Source organism: Sus scrofa, chromosome 7 (genome assembly GCF_054392235.1).
Source record: "Sus scrofa isolate SSC_HxYL_T2T_F1_AM1 chromosome 7, Sscrofa_HxYL_maternal_Yorkshire_Landrace_v2.0, whole genome shotgun sequence".
In the NCBI taxonomy this organism is placed as follows: domain Eukaryota; kingdom Metazoa; phylum Chordata; class Mammalia; order Artiodactyla; family Suidae; genus Sus; species Sus scrofa.
In genome coordinates this window covers 125,703,019-125,730,645 of record NC_139389.1, presented here as the reverse complement: position 1 = coordinate 125,730,645, position 27,627 = coordinate 125,703,019, and the positions used below count along the sequence as shown (strand labels likewise).

General features: G+C 41.1%; 1 protein-coding gene across 4 annotated transcripts in view; it reads left to right on the top strand.

Moving 5' to 3' along the window:
- BTBD7 (BTB domain containing 7) overlaps positions 1 to 27,627 on the top strand; it is a 96,710-nt gene that overhangs the window by 64,027 nt on the left and 5,056 nt on the right. For 3 of the 4 annotated variants that reach the window (XM_013989220.3, XM_013989219.3, XM_084970079.1), the window contains 6 exons: positions 3,208 to 3,368; positions 7,758 to 7,901; positions 10,030 to 10,219; positions 13,676 to 13,854; positions 16,481 to 16,924; positions 19,771 to 25,043. In XM_013989220.3, the coding sequence (XP_013844674.1) occupies positions 3,208 to 3,368; positions 7,758 to 7,901; positions 10,030 to 10,219; positions 13,676 to 13,854; positions 16,481 to 16,924; positions 19,771 to 20,586 (1,934 nt within the window). In that variant the 3' untranslated portion in view covers positions 20,587 to 25,043. Of the gene's footprint in view, positions 1 to 3,207; positions 3,369 to 7,757; positions 7,902 to 10,029; positions 10,220 to 13,675; positions 13,855 to 16,480; positions 16,925 to 19,770; positions 25,044 to 27,627 lie in introns of those variants that run through there. The other variant, XR_014811305.1, reaches the window with a different exon arrangement.

Here is a 27,627-nt window from a genome sequence, read left to right as displayed (position 1 = left end):
AATGCTAGTATAACACTCTATCCTCCTTATTTGCAGATTCTGTATTTGCAAATTCACCTACTTGCTAAAATTTATTTGTGATCCCCAAACCAGTACTCATGACATTTTCATGACCATTTGCAAATGTGCAGAGTGATAAAATTTTAAGTTCCCTGAAGCACATGTTTCCAGCTTAAGGTGGAATAAGGTGACACTCTGCCTTCTTATATCAGCTCTCATACTGTAAACAAGTATCCTTTAATCTGTGTAGTGCCGTGTTTTTCACATCTTTGTGGGTTTGTCTGCTGATCTCACTGTCTAAAATGGCCTTCGAGTATAATACTTAGTGCTCTCTAGCCTTCCAAAGCCCAAGAAGGCTGTGATGTACCTTTTAGAGAAAATCTGTGTTATTAGATAAGCTTTGTTCAGGCCTGAGTTGCAAATGTGCTGTCGGCTGTGGGTTCATCGTTAATGAATCAACAGTATATACTAATAAGGTGCTTTAAACAGATAAAACAAGTTACGTCTTTATTGATTGACAGAAATGTGACCAGAGGTTCTCCGGAGCCTAACCCTGAGTTTCCCTTAGGAACAGTGGTTCAGTATTCACTAATTGTTTGCATTGGCACTGCAGAATAAAATCATCCCAGATAACAAGAATTGATTGTATATGCTGTTATGTAATCATCATAGGCTTGTTTGTTGATACAAAGCTGATGAAGATGAAATGTCATATTTATTGGGAGCGCATAACGAACATCCTCAATAAAATTTCCCTTAAAACAGTTTTGGAGTCTCTTGTGGCTCAGTGGATTAAGGATCTGGCATTGTCACTTTAGTGGCTTGGGTTGCTGCCATGGTCTGAGTTCAGTTCCTTGCCTAGGAAATTGCACATGCTGTGAGTGTGGGCGGGGGGTGGGGGAGGGAATGTAGTTTTCGGACTGGGTTAGAATGGAAGCCTCTTCCACAAGAATGAGAAGAAGCACACCCAGGGCTGCAGCTTTTGTTTCAGTCCACCTTTATGGATACAATTTCTGCCCTTACCTGCTCCATTTTTGGGAATTTCATGTAATACTTCATTTGAAAACAGAACACTATTTTGAGAAAAAATATTAACTACTTTTGAAAAAAGTGTATAAGTATTGAAGCCAAAGCATCATAAGGCAAAGAAAAAACCCTCTTTTCCACATACTTGGCAACAGTTTTATTTTGAGTGACTCCAGAAAAAGCTTAGCCTCTCAAAAACCATCTTTCTTTATCACATGATTTAAGGAAAATACCATTTTGCCTGTAGTGTTTGCAGAAAATCCAGCATTTATTTATATTGTGAGTGATAAGATTTTTATTTATTTATTTTTTTAAGAAAAAGTAATACAGGGAGTTCCCGTTGTGGCGTGGTGGAAATGAATCCAACTAGGATCCATGAGGATGCGGGTTCGATCTCTGGCCTCGCTCAGTGGGTAGGGAATCCATCGTTGCCATGAGCTGTGGTGTAGGTCACAGACTTGGCTCAGATCCCGCATTGCTGTGGCTGTAGCATAGGCCGGCAGCTCCGATTCAACCCCTAGCCTGGGAACTTCCACGTGCCTCAGGTGTGGCCCTAAAAAGCAAAAAGAAAGAAAAAGAAAAAAAGAAATACAGTCTGCTAGTTTAAAGATGTGATTTAAAAATCCCCAAATTTGGTGAATTCTCTTCACCAAATTCTTGTGGTGCAGCAGTTTATGGATCCAGTGTTGTCACTGCATCCGCTTGGATCACTGCTGTGGCACAGGTTTGACCCCTGGCCCAAGAGCTTGCACGTGCTGTGGGCATGGCCAAAAAAAAATGTCCCCAGTTTATGTAATTTTCCTTCTCACCTCAATATCAAAGCATGTATGTACTTCAGATCTTCCTCTTTCTCCAGTACCCAGTGAAGAAAACATTTATTTGCTGCTCTGAAAAGTGAAAATATATTACATTTCACCGATCAAAAGGTTTGCTTTTATGCAGTAACATTCCCATATTATGGAAATTTAGGAGACTCATAAAAATCTTAAAGTTAGGAGTTCCACCTGTGACTCAGTGGTAAGGAACCTGACTAATATCTGTGAAGATTCACCCCGCTCAGTGGGTTAAGGATCCTGTGGTGCTGTGAGCTGTGGTTTAGGTCGCAGACACAGCTTGAATCCTGGGTTGCTATGGCTGTGGCATAGGCTGGGAGCTGCAGCTCCTATTCAGCCCCTTGCCTGGAAACATCCATATGCTGCAGGTGCAGCCCCCCCACACCCCCAAAAAAGGTCTTAAAGTTAAATAGAGTGTACATTATGTTTTGCTGCTCTAAGATACCAGGTGGTTTAATTTTAGATACTCATTAAATTGCTGTTAAACATATAGTAGCCTAATGAGCATATTGATAACCTGTAATAACTAGAAGATTGCCGTTTTTTTCTCCTTTGAGTTAGTATGTGGGAAAGAATTCTGTATTCTTTAGTACAGAACAGTCGTAAAGAATGTTACTGTACTATTGATACTATGCTTTTTCTTTGTCCAAGAACATCTCTATTAAGAAAACTTCTTGGCGTTCCATTGTGGCTCAGCAGAAACGAATCTGACTAGTAACTATGAGGTTGCAGTTCAATCCCTGGCCTCACTCAGTGTGTTAAGGGTACGACGTTGCTGTGAGCTGGTGTAGGTCACAGATGTGGCTCGGATCCTGCACTGCTGTGGTGTAGGCCCGCAGCTGTAGCTCCGATTGGACTCCTAGCCTGGGAACCTCCATATGTCTTGGGTGCAGCCATAAAAAAAAAACAAAAAAATTTCTTAAGGAGTTCCAATTGTGACTCAGCAGCAACGCACCCAGCTATAATCCATGGGGATGCGGGTTTGATCCCTGGCCTTGCTATTCGGTTAAGGACCTAGCATTGCTGTGAGCTGTGGTATGGGTCGCAGATGAGGCTTGGATTCCATGTAGCTGTGGCTGTGGTGTAGGCCAGCAGTTGAAGCTCCAATTTGATCCCTAGCCTGGGAACTTCCATATGCCGTGAGTGCAGCCTTAAAAAGCAACCAAAAAAAAAAAAAAGGAAAGAAAAAGAAAACGTATTAGAACATAAAAATAATTTATAATCCTTTTTAAAGCAGATGTACTTAAGTATACAAAGTGTTGCCGGAAGTGTGCTAGAGAAGAAAAAAAGCCTTTCTCTGAAAATTTCGATTTGGTTGGAGACTTCTCATTTTCTGTCTCTGTCATAGAGCCAAACTTACTGAGTGGCACTGCTCATAGTGTGAACAAGAGAGGTGTGAAAAGACGAGACCTGGACATCGAAGAGCTTAGAGAGATCCTTTCTTCTCTCTTACCTTTTGTGCGAATTGAACACATCTTACCTATAAACAGTGAAATCCTAAGTGATGCAGTAAGTGTCTTTCTTTCTTCATTTATCCCTTTCATGAAAAGAAAATGTCTCTCTTTAATCATTGTAAATAATTTCTACTAATGGAGTATCGAGAAACTAAATTCCCTGAGAACAAAGGCAGAGGTCTGTCCTGTGCTACGTTGGGTCCCCAGTATGGCACATGGCACAGATGTTTGGTGGATGAGAGTTTAGTGGTTATATCAGTCTTACTTTTGCAAAAGGGTAGTTTGTAGGGGAGTTAATCTAGCCATTTATCGGTGTACTTTAAAAGGGGAGGGTAGAAATTACCTTTGGAGACTCTTTAAGGACAGCAGTAAATCAAAGAGCAAGAGAGAAGATTAGTTCAATGTAAAAGGGGTGAATGAATCTTATGATTGTATTTCAGTCAAAAATTGATAGAACTGGAGTTCCCGTTGTGGCACAGCAGAAACAAATCTGAGTAGTATCCATGAGAATGCAGGTTCAATCCCTGGCCTTACTCAGTGGGTTAAGGATCGGCCATTGCTGTGAGCCATGGTGTAGGTTGCAGACACGGCTCAGATTCTGTGTTGCTGTGGCTGTGCATCTGCAGCTCCGATTCATCCCCTAGCCTGGGAACTTCTATATGCCAAGGGTGTGGCCCTGAAGAGCAAAAAAAAAAACAAAGAGCTAACTGATCATGTTACTTTCATAATTTTTTAGAGTATTAAAATTGCTTGAGGAGTTCCCATCGTGGCACAGTGGTTAACGAATCCGACTAGGAACCATGAGGTTGCGGGTTCGGTCCCTGCCCTTGCTCAGTGGGTTAACGATCTGGCGTTGCCGTGAGCTGTGGTGTAGGTTGCAGACGCGGCTCGGATCCTGCGTTGCTGTGCCTCTGGCGTAGGCCGGTGGCTACAGCTCCGATTCGACCCCTAGCCTGGGAACCTCCATATGCCGCGGGAGCGGCCCAAGAAATAGCAACAACAACAACAACAACAACAAAAGACAAAAGACAAAAAAAAAAAAAAAAATTGCTTGAATTAATGGATGGGAAAAATAAATACTCTTCACATATTGGTTTATAATTTCAATGTTATAAACATCATAATTTTTTTTCAGCTGCACAGAAACATTATAAAAGTCATCTGGAAAAAAACTGATAAGAATTTTGTGAAAGTTCTCTAAAAAATGAAATCCCCATATGGCGCAGTAGTTAAGGATCTAGCATTGCCTCAGCTGTGGTGTGGGCTGCAAGTGCAATGAGGGTTGATTCCCTGGCCTGGGAATTTTCATGAGCCATGGTGCAGCAAAAAAAAAAAAAAAAAAAAAAAATCTCTAAAAAGAACATAATTAAGAAGGGATAATCTTTCATAATGCAAAATAAGTTTTAAAACTCTAACATTTAATCTCTGATGCTGGTATAATAGAGAAGACAAAATAGCCCAGAAAAAGATCCTAATTAATATAAGAATTAAACATATAATAAACAGGCTGTCACAAATCAGTGTTGTACTGCACTAATGCATCAGTGGAAGAAGGAGGAAATGTGCTTAAAGTTCACCCTCATTTCACTTACACACAGAAGTGATCTCTGTTAGACTGAAGAATTAAACATTAAGTTGAAACATGGAAAAACTAGAAGAATGAAATTAAATATTTATGGAGTCTCAGGTTAGAAAAATGTTCAGACTCACTGGTAATCACACACACACCAAAGAAAGCAAAATAAAGGTTATTTCTTCATGTACCAGGTCAGTAATTTTTGAAATAATATTACTGTCATATAGCGGAAGTGTCATTAACTCTACTCTTTGGAAGTTGGAGTTCCTGTTGTGGCTCAGCAGGTTAAGAACCCAACAGATTGTTTGAAGATACGAATACAATCCCTGGCCTCACTTGGTGGATTAAGGATTTGGCGTTGCCACGAGCTGCGCCTCAGATCCAGTGCTGCTCCAATTTGACCCCTGGCCCAGGAACTTCCATGTGCTGCAGGTGTGGCCCTAAAAAGAAAAAAAATTTTTTTAGAAATAGGCTAAATGCCTAATAACAGGGAAAATAATCTATGGCATGACTACTCAACAGAATATTTTGCTGCCTTGAACAATGGTTGTAAGACTAATGTAGCAACAAAGTAATAATATATAATTTTAAAAAGAAGGACCCAAAATGTGTTCTTTTTTTGTTTTGTTTTGGGTTTTTTTTCTTTGTTTGTTTGTTTGGTTTTTTTTTTTTGTCTTTTTAGGGCTGTCTTTTTATACATCTGTGGCATATGGAGGTTCCCAGGCTAGGGGTTGAATCAGAGCTACAGCTGCCAGCCTACACCACAGCAACGCAGGATCTGAGCCGTGTCTGCAACCTATACCCTAGCTCACAGCAGTGCCGCATCCTTAGCCCACTGAACAAGGCCAGGCATCAAACCTGAAACCTCATGGTTCCTAGTCAGATTCGTTTCCACTGTGCCCCAGCAGGAACTCCCAAAATGTGTATTTTTATGTATTATAAATTTAGGTAAAAATTCATTTGAAAAAGACTGAAAGGAAATATATCAACATTATTACAGTTATAACAAACTAGAGTTGTGAGGTTTTTTCCTATTTTCAAAATACGTCTAATGCTATATTTTAATAGTTAAAAATAATTTTAACACAGCAATTAGATGTTTATTATATTTAAAGGAGTAATACTGGGGAAACAAAATTTGGTTCTACTTAGAACCTAAGACTCAAACCAAATTGATCCCTGAATTTAGTTTAGAGAAGTATTTTAGAACTTTCATTTAATATTCACAGTATTTAATTTATTAAATATAATTCCATGCCTAACACATAAATCCCCAGTAAAAGTTTGCTAACAATGGCTGTTAACCCTAATGCTGTTTTTGTGTATGCTGAGGACTGTGCCAAGTGCTTTTTATCTTCCTTACCTTCATTTAATCTCACATCCACCTCTTGGGCTCTAAGTACTTGATTTATATTCTCCTAAAAAAGATGTGAAAACAGTGGGGCCACCATGTTTGGTTAGTTGTCTGAAGTGTCCCATCTCCAGGGCTATCTAGGGGCCCTGAGGTAAGGCCCAGCTAAAAAGAGATGTCTGTGGTTGCATGTCTGTGAAAAGGAGCATTAGGGCTTGAGCCAGGTTCTCCTTCCACTAGAGCCCCTGCCTGTATGTAACCACCATGCAGACTATCTGTATCTTCATACTAAAGATAAAGGCCCAGGAATGTGCTTCTTTTGTCTTGTGGAGGAGGGAGGAATCAATTCCTAGATAAGTAAGGAAAAAAACAAAAATTGGTTCTCATTTAGAATTCTGAGGGAATTCCTATTGTGACTCAGCAGTAACAACTCCGACTAGTATCTATTCAGATTTAGGTTCAATCCCTGGCCCTGCTCAGTGGGTTAAGTATCTGACTTTGCTGTGAGCTGTGCATTAGGTCACAGATGTGGCTCAGATCTTGCGTTGCTGTGGCTGTGACCAGCAGCTGCAGCTCTGATTTGACCCCTAGCCTGAGAACTTTCATATGCTGTGGGTGCAGCCCTAAAAAGCCAAAAAAAAAAAAAAAAAAAGAGTTCTGAGGGAGTTCCCTAGGGACCTAGCATGTTAAGGATCTTGATTTGTCACTGCTGTGGTGTGGGTTCAATCCCTGGCCTGAGATCTTTCACATGCTGTTGGCATGACCAAAAAGAAAGGAGTTCTGAAAGTTAGTCTGACTTCTTATTTTTAATTAATATATAGCTCTTGTTTTTAAAACAGCATTTCTCTACTTAGAGAAAATGGGAAATTATGGTAGCTTTTTATGGCTTCCAGAATCCTTTAAATGTTATTAAACATTTGAAGTTTTTTGGGGTTTTTTTGGTTGTTGTTTTTTGTTTGTTTTGTTTTGGTTTTTTTTTTGTCTTTTTGCTATTTCTTGGGCCGCTCCCATGGCATATGAAGGTTCCCATGCTAGGGGTCGAATCGGAGCTGTAGCCACTGGCCTGCACCAGAGCCACAGCAGCTCAGGATCCAAGCCACCTCAGCAACCTACACCACAGCTCACGGCAACGCCAGATCGTTAACCCACTGAGCAAGGCCAGGGATCGAACCCACAACCTCATGGTTCCTAGTTGGATTCGTTAACCACTGAGCCACGACGGGAACTCCAGTTGTTGTTGTTTTTTGTTTTTTGGTTTTTTTTTTTTGCCATGCTCATGGCATGCAGAAGTTTCCAGGCCAGGAATCAAGCCCACACCACAGCTGTAGCCAGAGCCACAGCAGTGACAATGGGTCCTTAACCTTCTGAACCATGAGGGAACTCCTGAAGTATACATTCCTAAATTTGTGTTTAAGTGGTAAAGTTTAAACATTTTGATTTATAGGTATAATTATTTTTATCTTAGTAATATTGCAGTGCTACACAAATCTCTATCTGAAAAATAATTTTTTTTCAAGATGAAAAGAGGCTTGATTAGTACTCCTCCATCAGATATGCTTCCTACAACAGAAAGTGGAAAGTCAAATGCCTGGTTACGACAGAAAAATGCTGGAATATATGTTCGTCCTCGACTGTTCTCTCCCTATGTGGAAGAAGCAAAGGTAATAAAAACCATTTTAAGATACTAGGCTACTTTATTACAAACTATAAACACAAAGATATTTATTGTAGTATTATTTAAATATTTGGAAATAGCCTAACTGTCCAGTAATAGTGAAAGTGAAAGCAAATTCTAGTTTGATTTCTCACCAAAATAGTTTTCCTAAATGTTTAATTATCAGGCATGTATTTCTTTTCATAACTTAGGTCATGTTAAATTGTATTTTACATTTTTCTCATCTTGGTTTTTCTTGCAAATTGTTAGCTTGGGAAAAAATTGTCATTTTCCTGAAATGATCATCAGTATCTTACAGATCTTCAGAGTGGGAAAAATGTTTGAGAGACAATTGCACACATATCTTCTTCCTTTTGTAAACTAAAAAAAATGCCATGACTTCTTGTAACGTATTTCTGTAGTGGCTGACTGTTGGGAATTGTGTTTAGTTTTAGAATAAGTGTACAAACCAAGACAGAATCTTAGGCCTATTTAGTAAAAAGTTGGCATTGTGTACATTTTAACATAAAGAACTCTCCAAATGGAAAATGAAACATTGAAATTTTTATTTGATATGTTCAGCCATAAGAACTTTGGGGTGACCTTTTGAGGAGACTGATGGTCTTTGAAAGTCAGAAATCACCATTAAGCTTAATGAAATAGAATTAACAAGCAAAACAATATGTTTGGGTATAGAAACATAATTACCTTAAAATATCTCTCATTTTTATTGTTGGACTTCGCAGCTTAAGATACACATGTGGGAGTTCCCGTCGTGGCGCAGTGGTTAACGAATCCGACTAGGAACCATGGGGTTGCTGGTTCGATCCCTGGCCTTGCTCAGTGGGTTAAGGATCCAGCGTTGCCGTGAGCTGTGGTGTAGGTCAAAAACTCGGCTCGGATCCCGCGTTGCTGTGGCTCTGGCGTAGGCTGGCAGCTACAGCTCCAGTTCAACCCCTAGCCTGGGAACCTCCATATGCCGAGGGAGCGGCCCAAGAAAATGGCAAAAAGACCAAAAAAAAAAAAAAAGATACATATATGAAAGGATTTGTGAGAGGTTTATTTTATTGACTAGGTTGATAATCTACTTTTTATTGAGTCATTGACACTTCAGCTAGTTGTAAAACAGGAAAAAAGCAGAAGGTTGGGTCTGGCCTTTCTGAAATAAGTTCAGCGCTTAAAGTCAGTCAGTTGAGGCCTCTATGGAAGGTTGAGTCTGGTGATAAAAGGTTTGTGATAAACTAGACGTATCCTTCCTTCTGCTCTATCTCAAAATGGTATAGCATTAAGCTGATCAGACGATCCTCCTGGAGCATCCCTGTTTCTCAGGGTGGCTGTACCTGTGCCTAAGTAGATAAATGCCCCAGTAAATGTGGAAAATGTTTTTACGTTTTATCATTTTGGCTGTTCTGCAGTTTGCTGAGATAGGTTCATCTGAAACTTATTTAACAATTGGGTTTATATATAGGTCTGTTGAATTTAATATCAATCTTACATATTTTGTATTTTGATCATTTCTTGTTGGCTCTGATATTTAGTCCATGCAGCCTTTTTTTTTTTAGTAACTTTATATGTAATTTACTTCTGATTAACTTTATATCCTGTCTTCAAATTTCAAATACTTCAATTAAAAGCAACTTTTCAGAAAATGATTATTTCTTTTCAAAGGTGCTTCAAAAAGATTGTTTAAAATTAAAGCAGTAGGGGAGTTCCTGTTGTGGTGCAGCAGAGACAAATCCAACTAGAAACCATGGGGTTGCAGGTTGGATCCCTGGCCTCACTAAGTGGGTTAAGAATCCAGCATTGTCATGAGCTGTGGTGTAAAAGTTGCAGACGTGGCTTGGACCCTGTGTTGTTTTGGCTGTGGTGTAGGCTGGCAGCTATAGCTCTGATTCGACCCCTAGCCTGGGAACCTCCGTATGCCGTGGGTGCAGCCCTAAAAACAAAAAAAAAAAAGTAGGAAAAATGAAAGAAGTTGGAGTATTTTCTCCTTCCACCACTAATTTTAATCACCATGCACTGGAAATAGTAAATTCCCTTTTTATATGATGATGGCAGTAATCTTTCTCTAAATGTGATGTTACTAACGAAGTGAAGGATTGACTAATTCTATTAATACTGAATTGTTGTTTCAGTCGGTGCTAGATGAAATGATGGTGGAGCAAACAGATCTTGTGCGTTTGCGAATGGTTAGAATGTCCAATGTGCCAGACACGCTCTACATGGTCAGTAATGCCGTGCCACAGTGCTGTCACATGATCAGCCACCAGCAGATCAGCAGCAACCAGTCAAGCCCTCCCTCAGTTGTAGCAAATGAAATCCCAGGTAAGGCAGTAGCTTTGTGTCGGGCATTTATATTTAAATCAATAATTGATAATTTTTGTAACCCTTTTATATATTGCCAATTCTTTCCACCTTCTAATACCATTAAGGTTTGTTCTCATTAAAAAAATAAGGATTTATAGGAGATCCTGCTTTGGTGCAGTGAGGTAAGAATCCAACTGTAGGAGTTCCCATCATGGCTCAGCGGTAACAAACCCAACCAGGATCCATGAGGACTAGGGTTTGATCCCTGGCCTTGCTTGGTGGGTTAAGGATCTGGCATTGCCATGGCTGTGGTGTAGGCTGGCAGCTGCAGCTCGGATTTGACCCCTAGCCTGGGAACTTCCATATGTTTCAGGTGTGGCCATAAAAAGACCAAAAAAAAGGAATCCAACTGCAGCAGCTCAGGTTGCTGCGGAGGCATGGGTTCAATCCCCGGCCCCGTGCAGTGGGTTAAAGGATCTGGTGTTGCTGCAGCTACAGCTTGGATTCAGTCTTTGGTCCGGGAATTTCCATATGCCACAGGTATGGCCATGATTTTTAAAAAATGAAGTACTCATAAGCTCAATTTTTTTTCATTTTTTAAAGTTTTACTGAAGTATAGTTGTTTTACAAAATTGTGATGATTTCTGCTGTACCACAAAGTAATTGTTATACATTACATATATCCATTCTCTTTGTATAAACTCGGTTTTTTGTTTTGTATTTTATTTTACAGTAGCAAGTGTATACAGTTTTCCAGCTCAGCCCAGGGCTTCTCAGCCTTGGCTCTCTTGACAGTTAGAGCTAGATGACCCTTTCCTTTGCATTGAGGGTATTCAGCAGTACCCCTGGCCTGAACTTACTAGATACCAGTGGTACATGTGTGTGCTCATGTACATGTACACACACACACACACACACACACCCCTTTGTGGCAGCCTTGTGGAAATATTTTTATGTTTTTAGACATTGCCAAATGTGCGTTGTAGGATAAAATTGTTTTCTGTTGACCACTGGTTTAGAGAAACTCAGATTTTTCATAACCATATGGTATATCTCACATTATAAGACCTTTGGGGAGAGTAGTATAAACTTGAATCTTCAGGTCTAGCTATGTCCCCCCAAAATGTGATTACCATTGTTTCTAGAGATCCAGTTTCCCAAGATCTGCTTTTTGAATTTTATTGTAATGCAGTCTTATGACTTTGAGGGAATTGGCCATAGATAAAGGTATAATTGTCATGTCCAAAAGCATCTGAGTCTCAGTCAGTACTGACCTTAACCAAAGGGCTGTCATGTCCATTTCTAAGGTGAGAAAATCTACAGAGATCTGGAGGTCAGAAAAGTATAGCTTTTGCCAATTACCATTGCAAGATTCAAAAAAAAAAAAAAAATCAAATCATTACTGGAAATGATGCCATGCATTTTTTGCTTATATGTCTGTTTCACTTAAGGATAAGTAAAAGACATAATGACAGAGCTTTTAATGGAACACATTTATTTTATTCTGGGATTAATATCTGATCAGTTGTTGCCTCATCAGATTAGATCTCTGTGTTTATTTAATAAAGTATACATTAGATAACAGTATGAAGAGAAATATTTCTGTAGCTGCATTGTGCAGATTTTGAAGTTTTGGTAATTAGCATGTATAGTCTCGGCTTTAGTTAATCCAATTGAATAACAGCGTGATTTAATCTTAGAACTGAATCTCAAAGGCTCAAAGAACATTCACTATTAAGTATGCTCAGGACAATAGGACTTGTCTTTCTTTTATTTAATGAAACGTTGCCCTATGCTAGTGTCATCCTGATTCTCTCTTCCTTGCCTACCACACTAATAGGTATCTAGCTTATTGAGAAGAATCTGTGGCTCATGTCTTTGCTCTGCCACTTTATTGTACACCTTTGACAAGATATTTACTTCCCTGCAAAGGGGGGATACTATCTCCTTTCTAGGGTTGTTGTGAAAACTTAAGGAAAAACTGTGAATGATAGGCTTAGGAGTTTGGCACAAAGTAAGCACTCAGTGACCAATAGCTCCTCTTTCCCCAAAAATAATCATCAGTGTTCACTGTAGGCATTTTGTCTCATAGATATTTATAGACTGTCCTCTCTTTTCCAACCCTGTGCTGCAGCCTTAGTTCAGGACCCGTATTCCTGCCTGTTACCTTGTTCCCCTTCTGGCCTTTATGTCAGCTCAGCAAACATCTTCTGTGAAGGGCTAGATAGTAAATATTTTTAGCCTTTGTGGGCTATGCAGTCTCTATTGTAACTACTAACTGCTTAACTTTGCTTTTGTAGGCCAGAAGCAGCCATAGGCATTACCTAAATGAGTGTGTCTGTGAGCTGGTAAAATGTATTTACAGAAACAGGCGGCAGACAAGATTTACCTTACAGGCCATGGTTAGCCAGCCCCTGCTTTACACTGCCCTCAGAGTGTACTTATTACACAAACCTGATCCTCTCCTTCCCCCGCCCAGGTGACTACCTGTTATACACAAGATACAAATTAAATTCCTTATCGTGACTTAAAGCATTATTCATGATCTGCCCCCACTCATCGTTCTAGCCCTCTCTCCTAATGCTCCCCCTGCTTGTACCTTTGTTGGGTTTTTTTTTTTTTTAATCTTTATTTTTTAATTTTTTTCGTTTTTAGGGCCACTCCTGCAGCATATGAAGTTCCCAGGCTAGGGGTGAAATCGGAGCTACAGCTGCCGGCCTACACCACAGCCACCCTACTTGCACCTCTGAACCATCAGTTCTACTCTCTATGCCATCTGCTTGTGTCGTGTTATCTCTCACTTTTACACATGCCTGGTCCTTCTGGTCAGAAAGCCTCTGCTGTACTTTTTTTCATCTGCCTAGATTTCTCTCGTTCTTCAGGACTCCATTCAGGGTTCACCTTGTCTGGGAAGCCTTCCCTGCCCACCTCCAGTCTGGATGGGAGACCCCTTCCTCCAATCCCAAAGCCCTTTGCGTATTTCTCTCTGTGATCCTTTATGGCCCTGTCCTGTACTGATTTACATAGTTTACTTCTCTGAAACCAGAGCTTCGTAAGAAAAGGACTCACATCTTTTGTTCTGTGCACCTGGTACCTGAGTTGAATTTCTGGTGCATAGTCAGAACTCAGAAAATTATTTGAATAAAAGAGTAAATATATTTAAAAGACTTTTGAAATATCCTAAGATTCAGAAGACAATATCTATATATGCAAGTAAAATTTCATTTAGGTTGTAAACTAATTATGCAGTTCAAGAGCTGTTTGGTTTTGGGCACGGTGAAATTTAAAACCTTAAAAATAATTAGATGTGTATAAGTTACTACCTTTCTAGGAAATTAAAATACTGTCAAAAATTTATGAGACGATTCTGATTAAAAGCACATGATTTTTTTGTTATATTCACCAGATGGTCTTTGGCATAGGTCTTTTATGTAGCTCAGGTATTGTGCCTATAAACCATTTGTGTTCTTCCAGTTCCTCGTCTCCTCATTATGAAAGACATGGTCAGACGTCTGCAGGAGCTCCGACACACTGAGCAGGTGCAGAGGGCCTACGCGCTTAACTGTGGGGAAGGCGCCACAGTCAGCTATGAAATTCAGATTCGAGTATTGAGAGAGTTCGGGCTTGCAGATGCTGCTGCAGAGCTCTTGCAGGTGGGAAGCAGCATTAGACTGTTTAAAATAGGGAATCTTTGTTAGATTGTCAGTTATTAATAATGGAAATATTATGGGATTCTTTTGGATTTTTGTGATGTTTGTGTTATTTGTTGTATTTTATTTTATTTTATTTTATTTTTTGTCCTTTTGCCTTTTCTAGGGCCGCTTTCCGCGGCGTATGGAGGTTCCCAGGCTAGAGGTCTAATCAAAGCTATAGCCACCAGCCTACACCAGAGCCACAGCAACATGGGATCCAAGCCGAGTCTGGGACCTACACCACAGCTCACACAACTCCGGATCCTTAACCCACTGAGCAAGGCCAGGGATTGAACCTGCAACCTCATGGTTCCTAGTCGGATTCGTTCACCATTGCGCCATGACAGGAACTCCTATTTGTTGTATTTTAAAATTTGCAATTTGTATTCTCTGATTCTATATACTCAGTTTTGTACCTTAGAAAAAGAAATAAGGAGGCTTGACTGTGAGTTTAGACATTCTCAGGAGCCCTCTAGCATGTGTCTCTTTCTTTGTATGGGCTCTCTCGGTGCCCCTGGTGCCTTGGATGACCTGAAAGCCCCTGGTGAGAGGTAGTGTGGAAGGGTGGAAGGGACCCACACTCTGGAGTGAGAACTGGGTTTATGTCCTGCTTCTGCTGCTTACCAATTGGTTAACTTGGACCAAGTCGCTTAACTACTCTAAGCTTACCTGTAAAATAATTGTTGTGGAGCTAAGAGTTGCTGTATGTAGAACAGCTGCATCTTTTGTACATAATAAGCAAATAGGTGGTGACTGCTAAAGCTCGTGGCATGTACCCCAACAGAGGTGGAAGAGAAGGTAGAAAGTTCTGAGCCTCCAATGCTTTCTCTCCCTGTTCGGTCTTAGATTTTAAGTTTGGGCCTGCTGCACACTTAGCAGATCTTCCAGATGCCCTTCTTTTTCGCTCTCTCCTCCCCCTTATAAAAATTTTTTTTGCATGATGGTTCAAACTCTTAGAATCAAGGAATGAGTGCTTTTTTTTTTTTTTTTTGAACTAGCAGGAAGAAACCCATTTCTAACAATTATTTGGTACAAAAACAGTAGTTTGTTTTTTTGTAAAATATGTAAAGTAGTCTTCACAGCAACTAAAGCAGAGCCTAAAGTAAAATTTAATTTCATCTGGTCAAGCGTTTGAATTGTTTTCTTGCCACTGACTGCAGAGTTTAGCCTGAGTTTTCAAAGGGAAACATGGCATGGTTCCCTTAGGCAAGGAGCAGGTCATTTGTAGGTTCTTGATTTTCAGTTTTTACTGTGGTTTCCATCCCTGAAATAGTCTTGTTACTGTTTATATCTACTCTCTTTGCCATTCTAAATTGTATCTTAATTTGAATCTTAAATTGTATACATTTTAGGAGTTCCCATCTTGGCACAGCGGAAATGAATCCGACTAGGAACCATGAGGTTGCCAGTTCGATCCCTGGCCTCGCTCAGTGGGTTAAGGATATGATGTTGCCATGAGCCGTGGTGTAGGTCGCAGACAAGGATCAGATATGATGTTACTGTGGCTGTGGCGTTGGCCGGCAGCTGTAGCTCCAATTAGACCCCTAGCCTGGGAACCTCCTTATGCTGCAGGCAACCCTAAAAAGCAAAACATAACAAACAAAAAAATTGTATACATTGTATAATTTAAGTATTCCCATATAATGTTTATCAAAATATTAACCAAACTTGTTCCAATATGATAGGTGAGGAATAGTATTTTGTAATATTTATTTCAAACTGAAAGCATACAGATGTTTTATCAGAAAGTTCTAGGAGGAGTTCCCATCATGGCTCAGTGGTTAACGAATCTGACTATGAACTATGAGGTTACGGTTCGATCCCTGGTCTTGCTCAGTGGGTTAAGAATCCAGCATTGCCATGAGCTATGGTGTAGGTCACAGATGAGGCTCGGATCCCAGGTGGCTGTGGCTGTGGCTGGTGGCTGGTGGCCTCAGCTTCTATTAGACCACTAGCCTGGGAACCTCCATATGCCATGGGTGTGGCCCTAGAAAAAGACCAAAAAAAAAAAAAAAAGTTCTAGAGAAGAGCCTCCCTTTTATGCCTTTTTCTCCCCCCCCCCCTTTTTTTTTTTTTTTTTTTTTTTTTTGTCTTTTTAGGGCTGCACCCATGGCATATGGAAGTTCCCAGGCTAGGGGTCAAATCAGAGCTGCAGCCACTAGCCTACACCACCACAGCCACAGCAACACCAGATCCTTAACCCACTTAGCAATGCCAGGGATCGAACCCAAGTCTTTGTGGATACTAGTCAGGTTCATCAACCAATGAACCACAGCAGGAACTCCTCTTTTAATTTTTAATAGTAATTTTCTTAGCAAAGACATATTTGAGATAGGTTTTTATTTCCTGTTTTCACATCACCTTGCGAGAGATTACTGACCCCTTTCTGAAATATTCAGTCATGCAGCTGTCCTTGATAGCTGCGTTTTTCCATAGGCTTCTGGCCCAGGAAAATATGTTGTGCCTTTTACTATTGCTGAATATATAGCATCTTTACGTACTCACTTAACCCTCTCAGCCTGTACATTTCTGTGTAGGAAATCTGGTAATAAATATCCTAACTTTTTTTCCCCCCATTCTTTCTTAGAATCCTCACAAGTTCTTTCCTGATGAACGTTTCGGTGATGAAAGTCCACTCATGACCGTGAGACAGTCTGGGAGATGTCGAGTTAACAGTACCCCCACTGCAGAAACCATGTTTACAGATCTGGACTCCTTTGTGGCCTTCCATCCACCCTTGCCCCCTCCACCACCTCCATACCACCCCCCAGCTACCCCCATCCATAACCAGCTCAAAGCAGGCTGGAAACAAAGACCCCCCAGTCAGCATCCTTCTCGTTCATTTTCTTATCCCTGTAATCATTCACTGTTTCACTCCAGAACGGCTCCTAAAGCTGGCGCCCCTCCAGTCTATTTGCCAGGTGTTAAAGCTGCAGCACCTGATTGTACCAACACCACAGCACTGGGGAGACAGACGGTAGCTGCTGCCGCTGCCGCCACCTCAACAGCAATAGCATCTGAGAAACAAGTGGTAAGTTAGCACCTCCGTAACTTACCTAAAATTAAAATTTATGGACTATTAAAAATGATTTCCTTGACTCCAGAAGCCCTCCGGAATTCAGCATTGCCCAGAAGTGCTACTGACAAGATGAAAGCATAGACTTAAGGGGTTTGGAAAAGGGAGAGAAAAAGAGAGTCTAGGTGGATGAGAAGGGACAGAGAAGAGAGACGAGGTGTACATGGTGGGGTTACTGAGCAGTACAAACAGTATTATCACTTTCATAGTGTGCTATTCAGCATGTGTCTAGGGTCTGTCCCTGACTTCTCTGCTGTAGAGCCTACCATTCTGCCAGAGGCTTTGACGGAGCAAGAAGAGGAAGCTCCTTAGAGCTGAGTATGCCATCAGGAACAATGTGGCAGAAGACTGCCCATTCATAAAATGGGCAGAAAATTAATCCTCCTGCCTGTCTCTGCCTCTAGCAGGCTATTCCATCAGAGCACTCATTTGATTGGGAATCGCAGTTGCTAGAGCTAGTAGCTAGTAAACGAAGCAAGAATTCTTTGTTTGATTTTGCCCTACATTAGAGGTTGAATTTCTGTTTTATATATATATATATATATATATATATATATATATATATTTTTTTTTTTTTTTTGTCTTTTGTCTTTTTTGTCTTTTTAGGGCCGCACCTGCGGCATATGGAGGTTCCCAGGCTAGGGGTCCAGCCGGAGTTGTTGCTGTCACAGCCACAGCAACCCCAGATCTGAGCTGCATCTTCAACCTACACCACAGCTCATGGCAGCGCAGGATCCTTAACCTACTAAGGGAGGCCAGGGATCAAACCCCAATCTCATGGTTCCTAGTCAGAGTTGTTTCTGCTGTGCCACAACGTAACTCCTGTTTTATGTATTTTTAAAAAACAGTAATGATTTTTAAGGTTTCTTTGCTTAGTCACACGCTATCAGTGCAGTCAGTATGAGAAAAACATTCCTATTGTGAATCAGCAGGTTAAGGACCTGACGCTATCTCTGTGAGGATATGTGTTTGATCCATGGCCTCACTCCGTGGATTAAGGATCTGGTGTTGCCGTGGCTGTGGTGTAGGCCTCAGCTGCAACTCTGATTCAACCCCTGGCCAGGGAACTTCCATATGCCACAGGTGCAGCCGTCAAAAGGAAAAAATAGAGAAAAACAAAAGATATATATATTAGGTCAGGAATCTTCATTAAAAGATGGAATCTGTGGACTAGTATATACCTTGGGTTGAATTCTGATCCTGCCTCACCTTATATCCTTCTGCCAACTTGCCCTGCTGTCCCCCTCAACCCCCCCAAAAGATGAAACAACAGAGGTTGATAGTGTTGGATAAACCAAATTCCCATCTTATTGGCCTGGCCCTTAGTTCTACAGCTATAGAAGTTCTACTACTTTATATATTAAGTAAAACTCAGAGTTCCTGTTGTGGCTTAGCAGGTTACAAACCCGATTAGTGTCCATGAGGATGTAGATTCAAACCCTGGCCTCGTTCAGTGGGTTAAGGAACTTGCTTTGCTGTGAGCTGTGGTATAGGTTGGGCAGCTGCAGCTCCAATTCATCCCCTAACGTGGGAACTTCCTTATGCTGCAGGTGCAACCCTGAAAAGGATGTAAATAAATAAATAAATGTCCCTTCAGAGGTAACTTATCTGTATGTTCATTACACTCTTTTTTAAGTTTTACTGAATTGTAGTTGATTTACAATGTTGTGATAATTTCTGGTTTCCGTTATATACATCTATACCATATATGTATCCCCTTTTTTTTCCAGATTATTTTCCCATGTACATTATTACCGAACATTGGGTAGAGTTCTCTGGGCTATATGACAGGTCCTCATTGACTATCCATTTCATATACAATAGTGTGTATGTGCCAGTCCCAAACCCCTAGGCCATCCCTCCCACCTTTCATTACAGTGTTGATTATAGTAATGAAAAATTGGAAGAATGGTTAAGAAGTCATGCATCACAGAGTTCTCTTGTGGTACAGTAGGTTAAAGATCTGGTGCTGTGGGCTGGGTTCAGACCTTGGCCTGGGAACGTTCACATGCTTTGGGTATGGCTGAAAAAAATTTTTTATTAAAAAGAAGGCATTCCTCATCAATACAGTGGAATCGGGGAGTTTCCCAGTGGTCCAGTGGTTAGGACTCGGTGCTTTCCCCACTGCAGCTTGGGTTCGGTCCCTGATCTAGGAACTGATATCCGACATCAAGCCACTGTATGCTACGCCCCCCACCCCAAAAAAGACACTGGAACAGTATGCAGTAATTTAAATAGTAATCTCAAGGAAAAGTGGCAGCATTATTTATACACTAAGTTTTATGAAAAGTAGTATGTGTACAACATATCAAAGGTAAGAGAGCTACCCTCAGGATGCTAAAAACAGTGGTTACTCAGTCAGGAAAGTTAGGCTTTTGTGGGGGGGTTGCCTTATAGTTTTCTATATTTTTATCATGTTTAAAAATAAGTATGTGTTATTTTTATAATGAAGAAGCAAAATCAGTGAACATCATTTTCAAAAGAGGGACTTGGGAGTTCCTGTCATGGCTCAGTGGTTAACGAATCCAGCTAGGAACCAAGAGGTTGCGGGTTCAATCCCTGGCCTCGCTCTGTGGGTTAAGGATCTGGCGTTGCTGTGAGCTGTGGTGTAGGTCGCAGACACGGCTCGGATCCCGTGTTGCTGTGGCTGTGGCGTAGTCCGGCAGCTGCACCTCCGATCAGACCCCTAGCCTGGGAACCTCCATATGCCGCAGGAGCGGCCCTAAAAAAAGACAAAAAAAAATTAGGGACTTGTGGGCCTTTTGCTTTTAACCCTACCCCTGTTTCGTTTCTATTTGCAGTGTACACAGCCTGTGCTAAATGATCTAATGCCAGATATTGCCATGGGTGTGTCCACACTGTCACTGAAGGACAGGAGGCTCCCAGAACTTGCTGTAGATACAGAATTAAGCCAATCAGTTTCTGAAGTAGGACCAGGGCCTCCCCAGCATCTCTCGTGTATTCCACAGAGGCATACACACACATCTCGAAAGAAACATACCCTAGAGCAAAAAACAGATGCTCAAGAAAATCAGCAGGAATATCCGGATTTCTATGACTTCTCAAATGCTGCTTGCAGACCGTCTACTCCTGCTCCTGGCAGATGCACCCCTTCCCCTTCTCAAGGTGGATATTTTGGTCCTGATTTGTATAGCCACAATAAGGCATCACCAAGTGGCTTAAAGTCAGCCTACCTACCTGGCCAGACCTCTCCTAAAAAGCAGGAAGAAGCTAGGAGAGAATATCCACTTTCCCCTGACGGGCATCTACACAAACAAAAGAATGAGCCAATACACCTCGATGTCGTTGAGCAGCCTCCACAGCGTTCAGACTTTGCTTTGGCAGCCCCAGAAAATGCCGGCAATGGTCCAGCCCATGTCAGGGGACGAACAGCAGTGGAAACTGACTTGACCTTTGGGCTGACCCCTAACAGACCTTCACATTCTGCATGTAGCTCTGAAGCTCCAGAAGAGAGATCTGGTAGAAGACTAGCAGACAGTGAGTCCCTGGGCCATGGAGCTCAGCGAAATACGGATTTGGAAAGGGAAGATTCAATAAGCAGAGGAAGGAGGTCACCGAGCAAGCCAGACTTCCTCTACAAAAAGTCTGCCCTCTGAGAGCAACCTCCAAGTCGTCTGTGCCTGAGATGTGAAGCATCCCATTTTTTGATGTAACCCAACAACTTAGAGACCAGTTTATTGATGCCAGCTGATAACTCGGTTTCACATTATTTGATTCTAGTTTTTGTATATACATGTTTATTAGACATGGCATGCTAAGAGGGTTATTTTGAATGCTGCATCTGTCTATTTTGTGTTTGAACAGTTGTATGGGGAAGCATTTTTAAGAGCAAGCAAGCTGGCACTTTTTTTTCTCTTTACACATGATGGAATTTTTTTGCACTTGTACCTTTATTTTATCTGTATTGGTTTTATATCAGTATGTTAAACTTTATTGCCACATTTAAAGGACTGTATTTTCATACTTTTTGCATTTTACCTTTCATCTACCAATTTCCACGTGCATTGGATTGCACACTAAGATGTATTTTCTTATGAAATAGTTCTGTGTTTATTTTTTAATTATAGAAATTCCAAAGAACAGCACATCAAAATGCTCCTCTCTTTTCAGTAATTGTTTTAGTTCAGAAATCTTCCTGCTCAGTCTCCATAAATTTGATGTCATACTTTTTAAATAAGTCTTGGGAGCTGGTCTTCATTCCTCCAGTGGGGGTCCAATCAGGATCCTGAAGTTTCCTGGTTCAAGAAAGAACAGGAAGGAGAAAACCTTTTGTGTCCAGGCTAAAGCTATTGCTTTGTTCACAGTGCAGACGCTGTTAGAATCCCTGCAAATTCTGGTAATGTGGATTAGAGTTTCACTAGTTGAGGTTCTGAAGAGATCAGCCTCCTTGGAATCCTAAAGCAGTGGAAACAGCGAAGTATCTTAAGCTTGCACTACGGGATCAGGATCCCTGGCTCTGCACATCGTCGACTCTCCAGCTGAGGGGGGATGTGACTGCTTGCTGCCTTCAGTCGTCTTGCTGTCTGTGGGGGAGAAAAAAAAAAAAAAGCAAAAGGGCTTCAGTCTTACGGATGTCATTTGTTGTTTATGAGCATATATTCTCTTTTAAGTGTTTTTCAAAGTGTGTCTGAATTTTGGTGTTCTTTAAAAAAATTGTTGTATAATTCATAATGCTTTGTCACCAAAAAAGAAAAAGACTTTTTTTTTTTCTTTCAGTGAAACACTACATGTCCTACTTGAACTCCACTGGGGATGCTGGTTTGGGATTTTACTGAACCACTGAGCACATGGGATCTTTTAAGATCCTCTCCCTTGGAAGGGCAATGTGTGAGCTAAGGACTGTTTTTTTCTTACTCTTCAATGTAAATATATTAGTATTTGAGTTTTTAAATCACTTCAACATTATCGAGCATTCACTTTGTATTTTTACACATACACATACAGCCGTAGCACTTAGAAGGAAAGAGACTCTCTGAACCGTCCCCCACATGAAGGATGTTTGGGAGCCTCTTTTCTGTGTATGTATAAATATATATATAAGACTATGAATCACTCACACTCACTCTAAAACTATGCAGGGCTAGGGAGCCTTTACAAGCTACCATATAAATGAATTACATGCACTTTTAAGTAAATAGGTTTCTATTGGGTGTCAACAACTCTGATTTCTCCCGTTACAATCTTTTCCTAATTTACCCTGTGGATATACACTCAGGAATAATCTGACATTTAAAAAAATCCTAACAGTAGATAGTCTCAAGAGGGGAACACATCAGTTTATCTGTCTACACCGGCAAACCGCTGCCACCCGCTCTGCTGCTTGGCTAGTTAGCTGCTGCCTGTGCAGCCCTCGAGGTCGGCCAAGCTGCACACCAGCTCCAGGCCTCCCAGAGTCAACACCAGGCTGCTGTGAGGTCGGCTACGCATCACCGCCTTTGAGGCTCCTTTTTTTGAAGATGAAAAACATAGGACTCTGTTCTCATTTTTAGGAGGTTTGACTCTTTGTAATAGATGACAATGTCTTTTGAAACCAATCTCAGTCTGTTTCTCTTCATAAACAAAAAGTGTTAATTCCATCATATTACTTAAAGTGTATTTTATATGTGTTGACATGATTTAGTTTTAAATTTCACTTCTGAATTCAGACTGCTGTGCTGGTCTGCAAATAAGAGTGAGTAGAGCTAATTGGTGAGGGGAAATCTTTCTCATCTCCCACCTTTTTTTTTTTTTTTTAATTAGGCAAGAGCTATTGATGCCACACATGCAGTTTTCTGAAAATTTATTAACTATCATAGCCCTAAAATATAAAAGAAGTGGCCACTGTTCATAATTTTATTTAATTTATGAAGTTTACTTTTAATAATTTAGTAGCGTACCTGGCTAAACTATATGTATAGAGAGAAACGTGCTATGGGATTGTGGACTGCTGTGACCTGCAGAAGGTAAACAGATGTGGTTTTTGTGTTAGGATAGGTGCTAGTGGACTTTTAATGTATCTTGTAAAGTATGGTCAGTAGGGTAGGTTGAATAGCTATGTGCCTCTGGCTTTTGAACCCATCTGTTCAGTCTTTTTCAGTGCTTACTAAGCATTAAAATCTTTCAGTGCTGTACTAGGATAAAATGTGAAGTCTGAGTAAGATTGCTCTCAGAAAAAAAAAAAAATGTATACTATAAAATTTAGGCCACAGGACCTCACATTTTACTTGGTGTAGAAATTTCACGGAGAACCAAAATCCAAAATCTTAGCGTACCAGATCTCCTCTTGAGGCCACAGACAATCAGGCCGTTAGACAATCGCCGCCTTTGGTGCCCACCATGTTGAGGCTGGAGAATTCCAGTTAGATCCTGGAGCGGAAGGAGAAGATCCACGTTTCTTCAAGATGCTGTGGTCTTTTTCTTATATTTTTGTTTTACTTTTGTGATTTTGATGAATAATTATGTTAGGCACCTGTGACTCCTAAGGAAAAAAGATAACAGCATGAAAGGCAAACTATTCTTGAAGAAATAGTTGTTTGAATTTTCTGTGTACCAGACATGCCCTTTCTCACATGCCCCTCTAGCTTTTCCTAGGCACTCCCCAGACCTCAGCTCTCCTGACATTTTGGTCACCAGGTAGATTTTAAGGATTTTAAATGAGTTCTTTATATTTGAGGTTTTTTTGTTGCACTCTCTCTGAAACTTTACCTAACTTTTGGTCTTGCTTCCTTAAAAAAATTGTTCTTTCTTGGGTTTTCTTTGGACTTGTTCAAGTTCTAGTAGCAGTAGGTAGTACTTGTCCATTTGGATTGATGTGGTGACGGAGGGAAAACAGAACGTGCAGCATCAGCAGTGGGGCAGAGAGGACCCCAGGGCTCAGTCTCTAGAGGCGAAGGATGAACACTTCTTAGTAACTTCTCAGCAAAATATGTATTTTCATAATTCATAGTCCACATTTTAGGGGAAAATGTGTTTTGTGAAATACTTGTAAGATACTTGTTTTGCAAACTCTAAGGCACTTATTTACATTCTTAATCTTAGGACTGAACTCAAAGGGAAATGTTTGATTTTTTTTTTTTTAGTTATTTGGTTGACTTTCAACTTACTGTTGAAAGCTACTCATAAAGCAGCAGTGATGGGTGCTATTCCCCGTTCTGCACTGGTTTACTTTGTCTCCTAAGGAATTTACTTTCAAACTTCATTATAGATAACCTTACTAAAAGAGTTAACCATCAAACACTAAAAGATATTTTGCTATTTTCCATTAACACTGTTGTATGAACAATATTTTATGAAATGTTAAGTTGACTTTTTGTCCTATAGGTTGCAGTAGCTGTTATGTAATTGTACTGGCAGGTCTTTTGATTTTTTTTTTTCCTCTAGAAAACCCTCTGACCAAGAGTCAATCGTCCATATTCTGAATATTATAATGCTGTGGCCGTTTTTATGGAAAGATTACTTGCAAGTGTGTCTTGAAAATAACCTCTTGTGTTTGTGTGTTTACGTGGGTTCTAAGAGATGAGATGAGCTCTGGAAGCATCATCGTGTACCTGCACGTGACTGTATCTGGGTTCCATGGGCAGGTGGGACGGAAATCTGCTCTTAGGTGGGGTGGCTGAAAGATAAAGATTCCTGAACTCTGCTTGCTGTTTATGTCCTACGTCTGTACTTCAGAGAGGTGGTATCTTCTACAACACTGCATTTCTTGTGGTTGTGCTGTTACTGGTATAAAGTCAAGTGCCTTCAATGCTAAAGGCTCAGAAATTTTCTTAAACTGATTTCATGTCCTATGCAAGTGTTTTCTACAACCTGCATAACCAGTACTTTGTAAAACTTGTTTACGCTTCAATTGTACATAGTGTTTTTTAAAGAAATATATAGTATTTTTATTTAGGTACCTCCAAACTTGAATTCGTCTGTGTGAAGCATTGTAAAACGATACATTTCTCTTTTGAGTATCATTACAGTTGTACAAAGGTTTTCACTGGTTCTATTTTTCTACTGTTACTGATAAGCATGTAACACTGACTTTATCCTACATAATAGTTGGCGTTTCAAATAAATGGCTTGGATAGAACCCACTGAGTTGAATACAGTCTGTTTTAGCAGGTAGCACACAGTCCTCGGTTCTAGAAGCAATTTTGTCACCACCTCTAGGGTAGAAGGGGATGTTTCTAGGTGAACTTCTGACTCTAGGATTTCAGTTTTTAGGTGTTATGGATTTCTTGGAAATACCGTGTTTTCATTTGAATCACGTTCAGAATTTTTAATGATTTCACTGAGGCATGACTGAGAGATTGTATTTTACAATTTAAGCAAAAAGTCACTTGCACAGGAGTTTCCCAGAGGAAGTTCAGCATTCCGTCCACATGGACCCAGCGCCTGGAAGGAGTCAGTACCCGGCAGGGCCACCAGTGAGACCCAGACATAACGCCAGCATTCATGGGCCTCCAGGTCAGACGCCTGGCTTAGATTCAGGTTCAGAGACATTAATGTTTTTCCATTTGAAAGGGAAACAGAGTCATGATCTAGAGTCTAGTTTTCTGAAAAAACACACAGAGTAGAAAGTTTTCCAATTTCCATTTTTAAAAATCACTATTTAGGAGTTGCTGTTGTGGCTCAGGAGCACCTGACATTGTATCTGTGAGGATGCAGGTTCAATCCTTATCCTTGCTTGCTAGGGTAAGGATCCAGTGTAGCTGTGGTGTGGGCTATAGCTGCAGCTCCAATTTCAACCCCTGGCCTGAGACCTTCCATGTGTTGCAAGTGCAACTGTTAAAAAAACACTATTTGAAAGTTTTACTTTAGGAGTTCCCATCATGGCACAGTGGTTAACGAATCCGACTAGGAACCATGAGGTTGTGGGTTCCGTCCCTGGCCTTGCTCAGTGGGTTAAGGATCCAGTGTTGCTGAGAGCTGTGGTGTAGCTTGCAGATGCAGCTTGGATCCCACATTGCTATGGCTCTGGTTAGGCTGGCAGCAACAGTTCCAATTCGACCCCAAGCCTGGGAACCTCCATATGCTGCGGGAGAGGCCCTAGAAAAGGCAAAAAGACAAAAACAAAACAAACAAAAGAGTTCCATCCTAGCATTTCACCCTTTGTGCCTCACTATGGCAATTCTCTTATATTTGTGACCATCTTAGGTTCAACTGCAGAGTGTCAAGATAAAGCCTCAGTTTTCTGCTGATGAACTTCTTAAAAATCTAAAACAGGAAAAAATGAATACGTCAACTTGCACTTCTGTTCTTAAAGATTCCTCTGGAACAATGAATCTGGGCCAGCTTCCCCAGACCCTTTAGGCCTTAGCTCTCTTTGGTGCATTAAGGAATATTTCCTGAGTCCACTCTTCCCACAGTTTGGGAATATGGAGCAGCAGACAAAGCAGATAGGATACCTATTCTCAGAAACTTAAACGTAGCTGGAGAGGTAGAACAGTGCATATAGCCATCGAGGTTGACTGTAGCCGTGGGGCAGGCTGGCTTGATTTGGCCCAGGACTGAATGGGAGGAGAAACATGCTGGATCCAGTGCAGAGCAGTATATTACTTTATTCCTGTAGTCAATGGAGTAGATACTGTTTTATTTAATTCTCTGTGAATCACAGGGGTGGCATTCATTTGTTCAAACATTCATTCATCCAATAAGCAATTTTTTTTTTTTTTTTTGGCCGCTCCCATGGCACATGGAAGTTCCTGGGCTAGGGACTGGACTTGTGCCATAGCAATGACTCGAGCTGCCGCAGCGGCCATACCAGACCCTTAACCTGCTGCACCGCAAGAGAACTCCCGATTAAGTAAGCAACTTCTAGCTGCCAGACCCTGCTAGGGGTAATGGACAAGACAGTCACAGTACTACCCATAAGAATTTGAGGGTCTCAAGGGAGAAAAGACATTGAATAATTACAGAGGTAAGACTGGGGTGGGGGGGCTAATGGGTCCTGGAATTGGGAAGGCTTCCAAGTAGGTGAAGGAAGAGTTGGGGGCCGTGGAGGAGTGGGTTTCCCGGAAGGGCTTCTAGGATGAGGCAGACCCTGAGGCAGGAAGGCCTAAGCCCTGGGGAAACCAGTGTGAGCTGGGAGGCGGGTGGATCCCAACAGGAAGCTGCTCCAGAGGCGTAAATGTAGGCAGATGTGCATGTTCCCTGTCACTGGACTGAAGAGGAGGAGAGCGCATGAGGAAACCAGGCAGGGGCCTGGCGCAGCCAGGGAGAGCTCAAATAGCTAGCAGAGAAGAGAGAAGCAATTCTGAATACGGTTAGGGCGTAATACCTACAGGACCAGGACGTGGTGGTTGCTGGGGCGCGGGAGAGGGCAGGGGTCAGATCCAGGGGAAAGACAGGAGCTTAATGTTGGTCATGTTCGCTTGGTAATTCCATGTAACTTAGGAGGAAAGTTTAAAGATGAAAAGAGGGCCCAGGAATGAACTTCGAGCAGCTCTGCACTTTACAGGTCAACTTGAGGGAATTGCTGGCCAAAGACAGCCTACCCGGTGGAGAGAAAACCAGTGTGGTACTCAGAAAGCCAGGTAGGGGCTGTTCAAAAAAGGAAGGAATTTATAAAGTAAAAAATGAAATACAAAACAGGGAGAAGATGAGAAGAAGGAGCTACATAATCAACTTGTATATTCATCAGAATGTCTGCAAAGACCTATGAGGATGTCTTC